At 37.9% G+C, this 18,617-nt stretch overlaps 1 protein-coding gene across 2 annotated transcripts in view; it reads right to left on the reverse strand.

The window, feature by feature from the left end:
- Nucleotides 1–3,799: 3,799 nt before the first annotated feature.
- Nucleotides 3,800–18,617, reverse strand: part of YES1 (YES proto-oncogene 1, Src family tyrosine kinase) — a 28,819-nt gene continuing 14,001 nt past the window's right edge. For both annotated transcript variants that reach the window (XM_035124564.2, XM_060277891.1), the window contains 10 exons: nucleotides 15,835–15,934; nucleotides 14,524–14,622; nucleotides 11,863–11,966; nucleotides 11,615–11,764; nucleotides 11,299–11,454; nucleotides 10,731–10,910; nucleotides 8,987–9,063; nucleotides 8,455–8,608; nucleotides 7,969–8,100; nucleotides 3,800–6,908 (listed from right to left, as the gene is read on the reverse strand). In XM_035124564.2, coding sequence (XP_034980455.1) covers nucleotides 6,700–6,908; nucleotides 7,969–8,100; nucleotides 8,455–8,608; nucleotides 8,987–9,063; nucleotides 10,731–10,910; nucleotides 11,299–11,454; nucleotides 11,615–11,764; nucleotides 11,863–11,966; nucleotides 14,524–14,622; nucleotides 15,835–15,934 — 1,361 coding nt within the window. In that variant the 3' untranslated portion in view covers nucleotides 3,800–6,699. The remainder of the gene's footprint in view (nucleotides 6,909–7,968; nucleotides 8,101–8,454; nucleotides 8,609–8,986; nucleotides 9,064–10,730; nucleotides 10,911–11,298; nucleotides 11,455–11,614; nucleotides 11,765–11,862; nucleotides 11,967–14,523; nucleotides 14,623–15,834; nucleotides 15,935–18,617) is intronic.

Genomic DNA, 18,617 nt, shown 5'->3' on the forward strand with positions numbered 1-18,617 from the left:
CTACCCCATATCTATTCCATTGTTGAGCCCCTGGCACTGAAGCAGGCATTACTGCTGAGATCTGGCACAAGTTCTGAAGATTTAGCAGCTGAAACTTTTTCCAGCGTGCACCTAATGTTAAATGTGTGCCAAGCAGGTGATGGTCCAGTCAGATGCATGGCCCTTAATGATCACCCTAACAAAACAGGCTTTAAATCAAAGTGAACGTTAATGCTTTAATATCTAAAACAAACAGTCCAGGCCAAAAATATCAAAAACAGACTAATCCAGAGAGCTACTGTACCATTTGTTGCCTTTTGAACTGGAACCTTTAGCTGAGCCTGAACAACCCCTTTGATCTGCACCAATTAGCAGGTGATCATGTTTCTCTCTATACCAATGAAAACTTCACTTGCTAATTCTTGCACCCCAAGCTCCTGCTACAGGTGCAAGAGCAGGTGAGGCAGGTATTAAAATGACAGGCTGTTAAGTCAATCCAACATTAGAACACATCCTGGGGGGAAAACCCCACAACTAGTTATGTTGAAAGAGCATTTGAAAGGCTAATCAGTATATCAGTTGGGCCTTTGCGATTATCTGGTATTCCTGGTATGCCTTCTGGTGCCTTCTCCTTGGTCTTCCTGCAGTTCCTGTGCTGGTCTCTTCCCAGCTCTTGTAAACTGTCTTCAGCCCTCAACATTCCCTGTTTCAGTGGGAATGAACTGTATGTGGTGACAGAAGTTTCAAACTTTTGCTAAGCCCTTATTTACCACCATCACTGATGGAACAGCTTTTGGCCTGGGATGAAATAGGGCCATAGCTGCCAAGTTTTCCCTTTTCTTGCGAGGAAGCCTATTCAGCATAAGGGAATTTCCCTTAAAAAAGGGGAGAACTTGGCAGCTATGAATAGGGCCATTTTGAGAAGGGTTACACGATACTTATATTTAAAAAAAAGACTGAAATAAGTGGTATTATCATTATTTAACATGTTTTCCTAAAGAGGCAACAGGCCCCATGAAACTGCAGAGCTCCTATGATACTGTGTTTGAAGCTGCCTCCACTGTAATGTTTTGGATCCCTAAAACGCTTTATCGGTATCGTCACCAGACTCTGTAGAACAGCTCAGTACACACATATAAGCCTTTGAGAAGTATAATACTTGTGTGTTGCTTCTGAAAGGAGTACCAATGGATAGAAAAGCAACATGATCATTGCACCATTTAAATGGGAGGGCGTAGAGATCTAGCAGTTGGAAATGACAGAGGTTTATTTTATTTACTTATTATTTCATAAAATTTATACACTGCTTTATTGTAAAAAAAAACAACCCTCAAAGTGGGTAAACAATAAAATCAAGAAAAAAATTCAAACATACAAAGTTAAAATGCTAAAACAGATTAAAACTATCTTAACTTTCTAAGCATCTGGGGTAGTATCCAAGTCATACTGAGAGCATTCATTGAAATCTGGACTGAGTACTTTGTAAAGGTAGTGTTTTATGAAAAGTTCCTACTTCTCTGAAATAGTCGATTGAGATCAGTGACTCAGTGACTTAGCTGGATGCCAACCTTAGAATTTTTAGAACATGCTAATTGTGGCCACAGTCCAGTTGCCCTGCTCAAAATTTACTGTATTGTACTTGCAAGCCTGTGGTTTTGAGAGAAATTCACTGGTCATTTCAAAAACAGCAAAAATTATTAAGTTTGGGTATCTGGGCTTCACACCAGTTTATGTAGGCCAATTTTTTTTAAAAAAAATACCTTATGTCGATTATCGGGATAGAGAAACAAATCAGTAAGGAGACGTAATTGGCAAGTCAGAAGAGGATGACAGGTAGAAAATGGATTAATGGAGGAAAATGCATAAATTGCTAATAAAAGCACAGTAGAACCAGGTCACAAAACATATCAGAGAAATAGGAACTGATAATATCACACCTTGTAATGTATGTTGTTTGTTATTGATGTGAAAGGCTGTGTGCATTTTCACACTCAAAATAGGCCTCAAGCGGATTTCATACACTTGCTATCTCCCTCTCTCTCACACACACACGGACAGAGAGAAAGAGAGACTGCAAATAGATGGTATAAATAAGAGACATAGGAACAATCCCATGGATATTTGTCTCTGCTGAAACTGCACATAGTGCTGCTCGACTTGCAGGAAGCAAAGCTGTGTGTCTTTGCCTTGAGCTGTGTGGAAGTTTGTCTACTGTACTTCTGAAATTAAGGGGTGAGAGTAGAGAAAAATCATCCCTGCATCTCTCTCCAATTTCTAGTAACTGGTTGTAGCACCGTTATCCTGAGATTTTCCCAAGCCTGGGTGTTCTCTACAAGGAAACTTCTTTTTTTCTAAGGATGTTTTTACCCTTGACAGTATTTCACTTGCTCTTCATCAGAGACAAATGACTGGCCTAGAACAAAAGCAACAGCTGGCCAAGAGGGCAGCAAAACGAGGGTTAAGAGACGTTTGGGAATATCAGTGGAAGTAGCAAGTTTCAGGAATGAGCACCTTCCAAAATAGTAGGGAGTTGTTAAGTGGGGACTTTTTGGATATACAGTATATGCAATATGTTTTGATATAATTACATAGGAATATGGACTGCTGCTACAAATTACCAAATTGCTATGGCCTACTTCAATAAGATTCAGAGGCAAATATGTGGCCACTTTCAATAAGTCTGGGTAAAAATTGATTTAATCCAGGAAACTTGAATGGGGAAGAGTGCCCTGGATACTGTCTGAAAATACCAATTGTCAATGTCACAGGTATTAAACACTTTGCTCCAACAATTTGTTATTTTTTGAACTTTCATATCATACCTTTTGGAGGAAAGGACTATGGTTTCGAATTGACATACATCTAGCAAAATATGACATTTAACAAATATTGTAGACTGTAATATAAATATGTACCACTGCTGAATAGAGGAATGATGAGTTATGCTTAGATTTCCACAGATGTTAAACCATGGTTTGTTTGTTTTTGTAAACAGTATCCACTACACAATGATTATACTTTAGGAAGTTTAATTATGCAAAAGTAATAAAATATTTAAAATATTTAAGCTTGTGTACACAGCATGATAGGAAAACCAAACCAAAATTTAAAAATGAAAAGTTACCACACAATGTAGCTTCAACAAAACAGATGGGCAAGGTTTGAAATACAGTTTTGATCAGAAATGTTACATAACTGTTTCCATTAAAATATCAAAATCATTCTTAAATGATTGATTACAGTAGCACAAGTGCTGAAAATACAATAAATGTAGTAGTTGAAAACATGTAAAAAGTTTGCATCATTGTTTGTTTTGTTTAGAAAACAGTATACTAGGATTTCTACAGTCATAATATACAGTGGCACTTCTGTACACTGGAGATGTGGGATTGGCTGTACAATACTGAATGAAGAATGAGGTTGCGGAAGAAGACATGGGAAACAATGCACAAAACTAAGCTTTTGTGTCGTTTGCATTAAAAACGAGCTGAGATGGCATGGAAGTAGTGTCTGAGAAATTACAACCAACAGCACAATCTGTTGGGAACTTTCCCAGCACGGATCCCTTTGAAATGAATAGGAGCAACACAAGGATATGGTGGCATCCATTCTTTTCAGCTGGGTTTCTGCATAATTTTCTTAGTTAATTGTGTTTATTACTCCCAGTCCACTGAGGAGAAAACCACAACTACACACACACACACACACACACACACACACACACACACACACACACCACTCATGCAAGAGGCTGCTGTGGGGTGCAAACTCCCCAACATCTACCAATGCAGCTCACATATGTGGAAGGAAGTGGAGGGGAGAGAATCCTGAGATCCACACGCACACATAGCAATGATACTATTCAATTCATGGTGCCCTCTCCCCACCCTTTTCTTGGTAGGGGAGGTACAGTTCAGTCTCTGATCTATTTGGCGAAGTACTGGAACAGGGAATATCCACAAATACTGCTGCAATCCTGGGACCGTAGCCCAGGAACCAATGCAAAGTTTACAAATTAATAACAAACATTCATAATACAGTATCATAAGACGCCTCATCCACAAGTAGCAAAGTAGCCGTTAGTGTTTTCTTATTGTTAGCTGGTAAGGGAAAACAGTTCAGAGTGTATCTTAGAAGGATGCACTTGCTCACTGATACGGAAACAGGACCGACAACATTATTCATGAAAAATAATTGTTATTCTAGGGGAGAGAAATTAAGTAAACCCTGACACCTGCAAAATATAGTCTATGGACTGCTGAGGGAAAATGTTTAGAAGAATGCAAAATGAAACACCAACATGAATAGTGATTATTACAATCCTCTAGAGCAGTGTTTCTCAACCAGTGTGCCTCCAGATGTTTTGGGACTACAACTCCCATCATCCCTAGCTAGCAAGACCAGTGGTCAGGAATGATGGGAGTTGTAGTCCCAAAACATCTGGAGGCACAAGGTTGGGAAACACTGCTCTAGAGTTCTAAAGCGATGTTCAAATTATTTATTTATTTATTTATTTATTTATTGCATTTATAGGCCTCCCTGATCCCCACAACAACCCTGTGAGGTAGGCTAGGCTGAGAGGCAGTGCTTGGCCTAAGGACCCCCAGGAAGCATGAATCCCAAGTGGGGATTTGCACCCTGCTCTCCCTGGCATTCTAACCCCTATGTCATACGGGCTTAAGAAAGCAGCTCCTGAACCTATCAGGGTTTTTCTTTTCTTTTTTAAAAAGATAAGCTGCTATAATTTGGGTGAATTTAATTTAAAATCAATCCTGTTAAACAAAATTAAGAACATACTTTATAAAAAATAATCAATTTTTTTAGTGCATTGTATTACTTTTAATTAAAATAATGTGTCAGTGTCAAGTTCTTATTTGCCAAAACAGCTTAATTACATCAAAGATTTGAGGTAAAAGACTTATCACAAAGAAAGTTGTAGATATTGAGGGCATTCTTTTTAAAATACATAATCGTTTTTCATGAACTGGCTCAGAAAGTTAAGTGTTTTTTATTTCCTCACTATACAAATGTTGTTACAATGAATTGTTCCATTTGTTAATTAACATCCAATCAATATCAGAATAATTTACTGATATGTTGCATCATTACATAAATGTAATTGCATTACCCATTCTAACATACAGGTAAAATCACAACCCCCCAATTTATTTTCTACATAAAATCCTTAGAAAATTTCATAGTTAGGGATGCATAAATGATAAGAGAAAATGCAACATAATTGCACCGTTTTTTAAAAAAATCTTGTAGGAGCAGAATTCAGAACTCCTGATGCAACAAATGTAACCATTAAGAACTAAATCCACATGATTTGTCTGATATGACAATGATGTTGATCATAATTTTCACAGAAAAGGTTCGTTGTGCAGAATTTTTTTTTTTAAAGTAAAATTGGCAAATTCTAACAATGCCAACGGCACATTATTGTTTGATATGTCAGAGGTTATGGAAACTGCAATTCTTCCAAATATAACTAAGGACGTGGAGAAGGCTCCACTCTTGCCACTAGCTGAATCTAGTGGGGTGAATATGGGGAGGGAATGGTAAATCCTACCAACCACTCCTCCTTCCACATACAGCCACTTATTGGTGGAAATTTGGCTTTTCTAAACCCTGCTCTGTATGCATGCTCTGTTGGCTTGAAGCTCGAATATAGTATGCAAGAGCTGGGCCAACTAACCATCAATAATTTGCTGTCAATCATCTAATACTAAATATATTGGGCCCCTCAACTTTTCACACTCTTTTCCATAAATACTTTGTTAATGATACATAAGAGTATCTTTTTAAGAAAAGCAGAAGTGCAATTTTGTGAATCCCTGAACTAGCAATGTTTTATAGGAAGCATCTGTAACTACTGACCACCTCTCCCTCCCTCTCCTGAAAGGAGCTCACAAAATTGAGGCATGTTTCACGGGGCATTTCTCTCTGAAAGGCTACCTCTTGAAAGAATGACGAGACTTTCTCTTTCCCCCTGATTGCATTAATTCAACTTGTAGTTACCTTTATCATTTATAATTAAAGTATAGCAGGAGTGGGAGGGGGGGGGAGATCAACTTGCATATACTAATTTCCAGTTACATTAACATAAAAGTATCTCTACAGTGCATTGATGCTCTTCACCTCCACTACTGAGGTCTACAATTTAATCAAGTTTATCATAAATTGTCTGGTTTTTAAAAGAATACTTTCCTATCCTAATTTAATCAATGTAAAATGGGTCTCAAGATCACAATTGTAGTGCTATCTCAAATTTTGGACACAGGACATTTTATAAAATTGGAACTGAATTGTTTGGTCCCGTACACCTCCTTTCTTATTCCCAGAACATTTCCATTCAGAAGTTTATCTAATTGCTGGTGTTCCCTTTGCAGTACAGATAAGACAAGAGAAAAAGAAACTGATTAGCTGTGCCACTCTTATAAACTGTAATGGTAATGCTCATTTCACCACCAAATTGTAAGGTATACTTCTTCTGGACCCTGACAGAATAAGGAAGGAAAATATCACATCATTGGTACATTTGGGTATAACACTTTAAAAAGTGGTTTTGTGCAATTGTATTATGGAATTCCAGTTTGCTAGCCATCAAGAGCATGCAAATGGCAATTTGCTTTCCTCTGAGTCCTTCCAATCAGCAATGATTTTTTTTGGAAGTATTTTATATTTGGCAGATTTGTGCAATGAATGTAGGCCAAAGACTTATAAATTATCTCCAGGCTGGTACTGTGGTTCTGTTGCAGTAAAATAGTCTTCTAAGAAAGATTGAATATACTCAAATGTTGGTCTTTCATCAGGATCTTTCTTCCAACACAGTTTCATTAACTCATGGAGAGATTCTGGGCATCCTTGAGGACAAGGCATTCTATAGCCACGTTCCACTTGTTCCAAAACTTCCCGGTTTACCATGCCTAAAATTATACAATATGGATTGAAGTTTATAGTCAGGAACATGGAAGAGCTTTTAAGGGTTTGCCAGTGTTTTTCTGGCCTTTTGCATATCTATGAATGACGGATGTATCTGAAACAAGATATTGGCTGGGTTCAGATGTAATGCAAACCCATGGTTTGTGTCACTAAGCTATCTATGATTGTCTTAGTTTTCAAACTTGAAGTCAGTCATAAGTCTTGGTTTGTTTGGGGGTGACAAACCGAGATCTGAAATGAATAGACACTGTCTTGTTAACTACAGTTTTCAGTTTTGTCTATAGTTAATGTCAGGAGCTGGAGTCAGGGTCAGGTCAGCAATAAAACAACCAGTGTCAGTGAAGTTAACTCCAAAGAAACCAGAACAGCTAAGGCCTAGTGATCAGAGCAACTTTACCGGTAGGTCTTGCCCCAATGAGGCAGTTGCAAGGACTGAGGGTCCTCACCTTCCCACGGCTCTCCTCTCCTGGGTTCTTCCCCAACAACCTGAGGCTCCTTCAACTTCTCTCTTTGCAACAACTTTTATATACCCCCAGGCCTATTGATATCGTTTTCATATTAGTCTTTGCTGATAGCTTGGGTTTTAGCTCTTTTATTTGTGAAAGGTTCTTTTTACTGTGGCGGACATTTGTTTTATTTCATGCTGGAACAGCTTTTAGCATTGAATTTATTGTATTATTGTGGTGGTGTAATCTTGTTTCACGTATTGGTATGTACATTGTCTAGAGAATTAATTTTATGAGGTGACCAAAATCATTAATAGTATAATTTGTAGGCTCCAGTCCTTTCATAAAGCAGAACCACCTAACTAAACTAACAAATTAATCTTCAGTACTTTTAGTTTAGTGGTGAACTCTTGTTCACATGTGAAAACAATGCTGGACACAAACCAGTTTTGAATACTACTGAATAAAAGAGGCTATCTTGCACTGCATGAATTTTTAAGCAAAAAACACACAGGAAGAAATTGAACAGTGAGTTGGCTCACACATTCAAGATACCATATAAGCAAACAACAATATTCTTATTCTTTCTTTTTTTTACCTGGATATGGCACACGACCCTTTGTCACAAGCTCTGTCAGCAAAATTCCAAATGACCAGACATCAGATTTAATTGTAAACCGACCATATAATGCAGCCTCAGGTGCTGTCCACTTAATTGGGAATTTGGCCCCTAAAAGTGGAGAAAAGTATAAAAAATAGTTTTGGTGTGAACTTGTAAGATTGACTCCATAGGGGTAACAGGTAATATAGAAAAGCCCCAATGTGGGACATGGTATAATTTCAGAAATATAGAAAATGCAATTTCAGAATTGAAATAGATTTTTTTTCATGGTTCATGAGACTGCAAGGATGGTATGCAACTGTAATATGTGTGTGAGAGAAGCCCATGTTACAAGTGTGTATTGGGCCCCAAACAGTTATGCTTAGGTCTTGCTGATCATGAATCCAGATGTGGTTCTAGATTTTAAATCTCTCAAATTAATTATGTTGGTTAATAAGAAATATAACAAAATAACAGATATACCTTGTCTGGCAGTATACTCATTGTCCTCTATTAACCTTGCTAAGCCAAAGTCTGCAATCTTGCACACCAGGTTGTCTCCTACAAGGATGTTAGCTGCCCGAAGGTCTCTATGAATGTAGTTCATTCTTTCAATGTAGGCCATGCCATCTGCAATCTTTAAAAAACTGTATATTAACAAAACAGTTCATAGCCTCCCAAATACTTAACATAAACTAATAAACATGTTTGCTCTTGTTTAGCTGCCTAAGTTACATTTTACAAACATAACACTGATACTACTAGATCTTTACCATTTTTAGATTTAAGATTTTTAGACTTAACTATGCATATATTCTATTTAAGCTTGTAGTAATTATTATTTTGCAACAGAATTAAAAGTTCTTCATAAACTGAAAAAGCTATACACTAGTTAAAGCAGACTGTTGTGTTCAACCTTTTCTACATGTTAGAAAATCTAACATGAAAACAATACTTCCATGTTGTAACAAGATAATAATCTAGCAAAATGACCTCTCTTGATTTAAACAAGTACCTGAGCAGCCATATCCACCAACTGCGGAAGCTTTAAATATTTCCCATCTCCTTCCTTAAGAAAGTCTAGCAAGCTACCTGCAGAAAGACATTAGTGCATTAATTTAGGTGCAGCTGGTAACTTATATGAGACATTATTAAAGTAATTTACAGGGAACAGTTCTAGGCTCTTTTCTCAGCTATGGAATCTGTTAGCATAGATAATATTCTTTGCAAAACACAGTAGTGTCCAAAACACAATCATTTCACATAATTTTGCAAGGGACTCAGTTCAAAATAGGGTTGTCTCAAGCATATTGCACAAACCTAACACTGACAGAATCAAAATGAAGGAAATAGATATAAGGGACTGCAGTGCTGCTACTGCTGCTAATTTCTTGGGTTTATCCAGATGAGAGGCTCAATGCTGTTAATTCAGAGCCATTTAAAATTTATTGGTTAAACATGAGGCTCCACAAAAAGAAACCACCTCCATAACTTTGTGAGGCACCAATTTTACATCACATATGCACAAACAAACAAGTGACCTGTGGAAATGGATGCAAATATAGTATTGATTTATCTATTAGTCACAGGCAGCGTTCAAGTAGAGCTCTCCCTCTTGCAAAGTAACTGGATTACTAGAATCTGTACAACAACAGTTTCTACATTTACAGCAAGTAGTTAGGAAAACAATGGAACTGAAGCCAGTTCAAATTTCATCTACTACTACTATGCACCTGAGTGCAAAAGTTTTCATTCACTCATATGCATTCACATACAGAAGGCAACATTAATTGGCAATGGTTGTGTTCGCACACGACACTAAGCTAAATCATGGTTGAGCACTGCATGGAGAAGCTGGAATGAGATTCATGCGCCCCATCTTTTTCTCCCATGTCACTAGCATATTGTTGTTTAAAAATCAAAGATTGTGGTTTATAACTTTCTATAACTTTAAACTCTGCATTATGAAACTAGCCTTTTAAACTAGTTCATATGCAACAAGAAGCTGGGATTCTGTGAAAATATAACTAAATGTTGCCAAAATCCTCTTCTGGGCCACATGGAGGAGACTGAAGGGGAGGGAGCACAGGAGCCTTGGCCTAATTTCAGCTGATGCACCAAGTGCTAAATTGGAAACAGATCAGCATCTCCCCATGTCTGCAGTACAAGAATTATCATTTTGTTTCAGATGCAAATTAGGCTGAGTTTGCACAAAGCACTAAACCACAGTTTAATGTTATGTTCATGAGCTTTGTACTTGTGTCTTCTCCCTCACTTTCCCTTCTGCTTAGCTACAAGGGGGATATTGGAAGCATTAAGACTGTTAAGACATAATGACAAACAGTGGTTAGTTGAAAATGGAAGCAAATGCTTCCAATTGCCTCATGGTAGTCACAACCAGATAAGAAAGGACAGGGGGATGTGTGAACCTGAGACTAGTGCATGTAACACTGTACTATTGTTTAGCATTACATACAAAGCAGACCCTGTTTTAGAAATTCTTATCTGAAATAGTTTTAAATGAATCTTTATTTTATGTAGCAATAGGATTGAAGCAAAATATTGATGCCATTCATATATAGGTTCCCAAAAATTTTCCCGAATGGAACACCAAACGGTTAAGCAGTTAAAACTGTGACAATGTAAGAAAGAAAAAAGACCAGCAAATTATTTGCAAGGGAGACCCAGTAAACCAAACAGAATTTACAAAATATTACCATTTCAATCTCTTTTGTATCCATCTAAGAAGAAACAAGTACCTTTTGTCATGAATTCAGTGACTATGTAGATTGGCTCCTCAGAAACAACAGCATAAAGTGGAACAAGTTTATCATGCCTTAATTTCTTCATTATTTGAGCTTCTTGTAGGAAAGCTTCTGGCATCATTGTACCAGGTTTTAGTGTTTTGATTGCTACTTTTGTAGTTCCATTCCATGTTCCTATGGAAGCAGTGCATTATACTGTCAGTTACAGCAGAGAGAGATTTTCAACATCTCATAAATAAATTGCATTATAATAATCAGTTACCTATAATATAACTGCTTTCTCTTTTTTTTACATTGAAAACTATATTCAGAATCATATTAAAATCCTTTTATTCATTCTTCATGAACCGATGAGCAGCGTTACTCTGAATTAGATCAACCTTGTCCAGGGTTGTCTACATTGACTAGCAGTTGCTCTCTAAGGCCTTAAGGCAGAAGTCCTCTTAGCCCTCCTTCCAGGGATCCTTTGGAAATGGGAGGAGCCAGACTGAACCTGGTTTCTTCTGCATGTAGAGCCTAGGCTCCACCACTTAACTATGTCCCTTCCCTGTGCAATGCTTACCCATCCATACTTCGCCAAAGCATCCTTGACCCAGCTTAACCTCTAGCCGCAAAGACTCTCTAGGAATTTCCCAGGCATCTTTTGCTAAACCTTGTGTCTGAGGTTTCACAGTTGGGCACACAGTTGTTAATTTATGACACAGGCCATCAGCATGATCTGATGATTAGAAGAAGAAGAAATCCCAAATAGTCACATTTTTCAACAACAAAAAGTCATTTCCAGAAGTTCTTTCATCAGACGAAAAGTGCTCTTTATACATCTTTTAATAATATTAAGATCTGATTCTATATATGAAGCTGGAGGATTTAAGACTTACCTGTATAGTGCTTGACCAGCTTTTGCAAAGATTCAAATTGTGCTCTAGTTGTTATGTAATATCCACCATTATCAAGTTTTCTAATTTTGTAGTGTTTCACATTGTCACCTCTAACCTCATCCCAGTCACGTATAGAAAGGGAATAAGCACCTTAAAAAAAGGTAAAAAAGTAAAGTTTTGCTTTTGTCAATGTATTTATAAACAACAATAGTTGTTTGCCCTATGAAATAACAAAATTAAAGATATACCTTTCGTGGTTTCACTCTCTCGGACTAAGAAAATACCACGTTGGTTTCCAGGATTTAAAAGTAATCTCTCTGCATCTTTCCTGCCCATCTTACCAAAATACCATCTAGATAATTCAAAGGAAAAAATATATGGTTAAACAAGGATTCTCTTGCAACAGTCTGGATAATATTGCAGTGTAAAGATAACAGTTTACAAAAAAAGTCAATTGCATCTCAAGTGATAAGAATATGGCTTTCCACACTGATCCTACCATAAAATGAACCTGCAATATTTTATTTTTGAACAGGAAGTATGGTTTCCTTCTTTATGGGCTATGGTTTAAGAACCTTGAAATTGTTCCAACGGCCCAATAATAGTCTGTCTTTATTCTTATTCTTGAACTCTAGCCACTCTCTCACATCCCATGGCAAACTCTTTTGTGGCCCACAGTTGTGGAATGACATGGGGGTTAACTGCTCAATTAAAATACAGTCATATCTTGACATCCGAAGGTTTCGACTTCCGAAGTCGACAACCCCTGGAAGTCTTTTCGCCGCGCGCACCCGGTGCACGCGGTCTGCGCATGCACACAAGCGGCGCTTCGACACCCAAAAACCTCGACTTACGAAGACGGCCGCGGAACAGATCATCTTCATAAGTCGAGGTACCACTGTAGTTAAAAATTCCACTGGACTAATGCAATCATTTGTTTTGCTGAGGTAGCCTTTGGATTGTAATTTTGTTGTTCCTCTACATTTTTTCATTAAAAATTCAGTCTTAATAGTGTTTCATTGTAGTTTTGTGGTATTTTTTAAATGTCAAGCATATCAAACAGTATTTTAAAGTGAGGCAATATTTATAATTATTTATTAATTTGAAAACATATTATGTTATGTGTGACATATCATTTTGTATCCTATCATATCTTAAACACTCCTGACTTGCATAGAAACAAACATTAAGCAAGCAACAAAATTAAACTTATGCAATTGAATATTTATAGATTAAAAAATAAACCATAGACATGGTATGCAAAAGGAGTCTTCTGCTGGTTCTAGCTTTCCCCATAACCCAGGTGGAAATGAGATAAGACTGTAAATGGGAAAGCTTTCTAAAATTGTCCCCAGATTAATTTAGATATTATCCAAGTTCTCCTGGGGAAAAAAACAAAAAACTGAAAATATTTTTCCAAGTCAAACCAAAGGTCCAATAAAAAAAATTAGTGCCAGCCTTCAATGGTCCTGTCAGTCCACTACACTCAGACAACTCCTCTTCCCTACATTTACCCAGAAATCTGGTAGCAGCAGTGGAAGTTGTAGAGAGGGAGAAGAAGAGAGGGGCATCTCTTTTCTCCTTCTTTCATTAACAATGCGCTGGGTACAAAGGCAGAGTGGTCATGTGCAATTTAGTTCTCCCAAAGGTTGCTGCAACTGCAGCACCCACAGGAGACTTTACCTGTCTCATATTTCCCCAGGCTTACTGTCATGTCAGGAAAACAGAAGGACAGAAGGAACAAAGCCTTCCTGCTTAATTATCTCCTTTGCCCTATGAATGCTCAGTGCTCCTGCTGCCTCCTTGCAAATGAAAAATGGAATTGCGTTAAGGGGAAAGCCATTAATTCTTCTCCAAATTTGATCGTGACCTGAGCCAGATAAGAATTTGGGAGTTCTCATCTGATGTGGTTTTTAACAAGTTCCTTAAGTTTGCATCAAAGCCTGGGTGAGGATAATTTCACCACCATCATAAGATGCAGTTTCACCTATTCCGAAGATCACTATGCATGGCAGAGGACTTAAGAGAGTGGATTGGTGGTGAGACAAAAATTGGTTGTCTAGTACGCAAAGGCTTTTTTAAAAAAGCACTTAAAAATGCAGCAATACAGAGAGAGATAACTGCTTTCACCCAAGATTTAGATAACAAAGTATGGTTCATAGCAACAAACACTGCAAGATAAATTCTTGGGAGTATCTATGTCAAAGGACTTGCTACTGCATGAGTCATCAACCACTATTATTCAATTCCACCCACAGCAAGTTAATGGAAGGTTACTTTCATAATCTACAAGTAGTACTCCAGCACTTTCCCAGTGGAGGTGTAGCCATCTAGCTGTGTTCCATGACCCTGTTGCCCTTAGCAACTAGGATAGAATGTAAAAAATATTGGTAAATATAAAAATCTGTTGAACAACACAAGCATTGCAGAGCATTCTTCTATCAGCATTAGATTAAGCTTGTGCAATAATCCTTCATATTACACAGGGCTTCAGTTCCAAGGGTTGCATGTACATATGAACATCACAAATAATCAAAACCTTGGAGCCATCTCATGGGTAGCGGGTGAGCAGGAGAGAGAGTAGTTGAATTTGGCCCCAAAGCTGTTGTAAATGGTATGTATTAATAACTTAGCTTGTCCCTTACCCAATATCTGCAGGCTGTGATGGGCCAATAATTGTATCAGCAGCTACACATGCAAAGACTGTTCCCAAAACTCTGGTATATGTTATGTAAATACTGTATAAGCTAAAATACGGTAAAAAAACATTTATTAAGAGATTGGTTTCATTTAGTCCCTCAAGGCACTTGGACTGGGGCAATCTTTCGTCTGCCTATAAGTCTTCTGCCTATATTTCTGTTGAAAGGTTATGGGTGAAATGACTGACCAAGGACACAACAATGCCTTACTCTTCTGCTTGAATGGAGTCTGCAGGAGCTACATAATTGCTAGGAATGTAGCCACTCTTTCCTGTTGCAATTGATCGTGCTTCCCACCAGTCTCCTTCCCTGGGGAAAAAAAGGTATTACACTGAATATACATGAACAATAAGTCACTTTGCAAAGTGAAATGACATGAATACACAAACTGATCTTCAGTCCTGGATTCGCTAATATGGCCTTATTGAAATTTAGGAAAACGGAATCTCAACTAGGTTGCACTAGAAGCAAGTAAATCTTCCCCTGTTTAGGGGCAATTGTATACAGTAGAAAGGTCAATTTCCACCTTGCCTCTAGTAAACCTCTGACCAATCACTGGAAAGGATAAATCTAGAAAATGGATCCTGAAAGGCTCTGGTTTCCCAAGGTTAGGAAGCCCTGAAGGAGACAGAATGTCCTCTCAACTCTGGAAAATAATGGAAAGTGGCTTTTAGAAATAACTCTTCAATTAGGGAATAAAATATGATCATCTTCTGAATGTCAAAAAGCAGTTTCAGTCTTACAGCAAGTTTCAATTTGGCAAAAACTTTCATTTATATATATATATATATGTGTGTGTGTATATATGTGTGTGTGTAATTACCCTTTATTTTTTATTTCTTACCCACTCTTCACTATAAGGTCACAGTATGAGTTACAAAGATAAGATTATACCCTTATAAAAACAAATACAACTGTTACAATTATAAAGCACATAAAACTATTCCAAATGGATTAGAACAATATGAATTCAGCAAGACTTGGGTCCCACAAAATAAGAAACCTTAACTGTTAAAGGGCACAGAGCAAAGAAGTGCAACACTTCCGCATATGGCATAAACTATGCAATGAAGGGAGTTGCACAATTTAGGGGCTGCCACAGAAAAATGCCCTCTTCCAGGCTGCCGCTCTCCATACTTCTGACGGCGGTGCAGCTAACAAGATGATGGTCTTGTTTTGGAGATAATCCTGACCCCTAAAATGAGAAAAGGGTGCAATCCAGTTTCCCTTTGCATCCAACCTCTCCTGCATGCATGGTCTGCATAGAAGTAGTTCCTACCATTGACCACAGAACCATAGGACCACAAGGGTCATCTAATCTAACCGCCTGCAATGCAGGAATCTTTTGCCCAATGTGGGGCTCAAAACAACAACCTTGAGATTAAGAGTCTCATGCTCTACCAACTGAGCTATCCCAGATGTCAGTATCCCAGCTGACAGCTTTCCCTGTCAGTAGCCACCTGGACAGCTACACATGCCTAACATGTGCAGTCAGGTCCACAGGAAGATGAAAATACTTACGTGTTATTGATTATCTGGAACCGTTCACCCTTCTTGAATGAAAGGTCATCTGTAGTTCTGGCTTCATAGTCATATAAGGCCACAAAAATAGTAACACCACCTTAGGGAAATAAAAAATATGAAAATCAGGTCTTTTGCTAAACAGGAGGCATATAAAAGTGTCCTTTCAATTTCATCTTGAAGGTAATTTGAATGGGAAGAATGGGCTGCATACAGATGAGCTTCGTTGCACCTATGTTCAACTGAAATCCATGCTAAATGTTAGTCATGATACACCATATTGGCCCAAATATAAGCCACACCTTTAAAATTCATGGGGGGGGGAGGAGAAAAAAATACAATACCCAAGTACAAGCCCCCTTAAAATTCCACAGGCATGCACACCCATTCTGTTTTACCATATGTCTGTTTCTGTAGTGATATCGTAAAAGCCAATTTTTGTAAGGTCACGAATTTAAGCCGCACTTTAACTTTTCACGGTCAGAATTTGGGAAAAAAGTGAGGCTTATATTCAGGCCAATACAGTAAGTTCCACTGATTGCGATGGAAACTAAAAGCAATTTTCTTGATCTGGATCTAATGCAATGTCTGTATGTGTTTTCCAATGAGAACATTGCCCAATTTCAACTTATTTGTTTTCAGAATTCTGGTTAGCTCCTACTGCTTTAATACTCAAGAGCTGAATTTCACATTATGGTTCTACTACAGGCTGACCACATTGCATGTTTAAAAACTCAACAAATACGGCTCTACAATAAATGACTGGGCAAGGGTTCCAGCTGTAGGTTTACCATGTGTGTTCAGACCCTCAAATGTCCTTCAAACACTTCAGGAAGAAGAAAAACCAAAGTATCACAGTCAAGCTTTGTAGGAACTCCATATACATACTGGTACATACATACATACTGTACATACATACAATCTGTGTAATGTCTTTCAATGACTATGTCTTACTCCAACTGCCAATTGGAGAGTAGCAAATAAGTTTGAAGAATAAGGAATGCAAGTGACACAGATGATGGCACCCTTTCTCACTCAGCAACTCCAACCAGCAGACGTATCTGTTTTCCATTATTCAGCTCCATGTTTTCCTTTCTCCCCATAGGCAACTAAGCTCAGCACACACAGAGCCCATATTTTTCCAGAGTACACAAGATGCCAGAACTAAACTTCCAGTGTGAATTGCAACTTTCAATAAAAGATGACAAGAACAAAAGAGTGCTGTGATCACTATAATGGATTGTAAAGAACAATTTAATTGATTTTTCTACAGATGGTAGCTATATATTCTCTCATTGAATTCACTGCTTTGGCACAATGCTTTCAAATGTACATATTTTAATACTGCAGATACATTTACTGCAGTATGCTTTATTTTAAGACTCTACCACAGCTCATTTCAGGAAAGGCCTCAAGCTGGCATTTTGTATGGATCACATTTCAAGAAGAAGCAAGTATCAGTTCAACAGAAAATACAGGCTGCAAACTCTGCCCACATACATCCCTTCACTAAAAACAAGCCACCTCTTCAATTTTGCTGGGTTTATTTAAGAAACTTTCTGAAGTTCAGCACACGATATGGATAAACTTCTTAGATTTTTGAATCTTTATGGTTGCAGTTTTCACAGAGCACTCAAAGTACAGTGGTTCCTTGGTTCTCAAACTTAATCCATTCCGGGAGTCTGTTTGACTCCCGAAACTGTTCAAAAACCAAGGTGCAGCTTCCAACTGGCTGCAGGAGCTTCCTGCACTCAACTGGAAGCCGCATTCAGCTTCCAAAAAACATCCACAAACGGGAATACTTACTTCTGGGTTTGCTGCGTTCAGGAGCGGATTTGTTCGACAACTAAGCCATTCAGGAACCAAGGTACCACTGTAAATACTAAATCTCAATTTAGTTTAAGAGAGAACTGGGGTTTTTTTACCCCTCAGTGGTCTAAGGAAAACCATTGTGCACACATATGCATTTCCTCCTAAAGACTTACATTGAGTACAGATGATCATTGTTGTACAGTGATTTCCTGTAACTGCAACCATATTATCCCCTTGATCCAGCAAAACTAACATAACTGTCCAAACATAATGTGTGAGGGTGGGGAAAATTTCAGCAGATTTTTTAAAATAAAAAACCCTTTGGGGGCTATTCAGTTTGGATATTTTTTTTAAAAAAATGTTGGAACGTGACATATATTTGCAAAATAATGAATGAATGAAGCATGCATTCTGCAAGCAAATATGCATACAGGAAGTACCCATAAATCCAAGTTTGAAGAGAAAGTGGAACTCTAGTCTCCACACATTCCATTCCATGTGTGGCTTCCGCTGCTCTGTACTGGAATGTTGGCCTCATTATGAGGTAAATGTGATTGTTGTGTGCAAAAAGGTCTAATTTTCAGACTTTTCTAGTAATCAGCATGTCTAGAAATATATATAAAATATCTATACACTTCTGTTTTCTGGATAGTGTAGAAGCAGTGATGTGAGGTTGAAAATTTTCTCATTTATTTTTCATAGAAGTTTCCCCATTTCTAAAAGTGAAGTGGTCCATATAATCAATAGCATAAGGAATGGATGCACCACCAGTCAAAAGAGCCATTTCTAAGTTGTCACCTTTTTTCAAGTGACTATCCCATGGATGCTCATTTAGCACACAAACACATGCCCTAAATCTTCAGCAGGGTTTGGTTCAGACATATCCCAAGCCTAACTGGGCTGCCATGGACAGGTTCAGTGCTGTTTAAGGTGAAGCAGGGGTCCTCTGAGGCATCCTAAACAAAGTCAGT

Source organism: Zootoca vivipara, chromosome 8 (assembly GCF_963506605.1).
Source record: "Zootoca vivipara chromosome 8, rZooViv1.1, whole genome shotgun sequence".
NCBI lineage: Eukaryota > Metazoa > Chordata > Lepidosauria > Squamata > Lacertidae > Zootoca > Zootoca vivipara.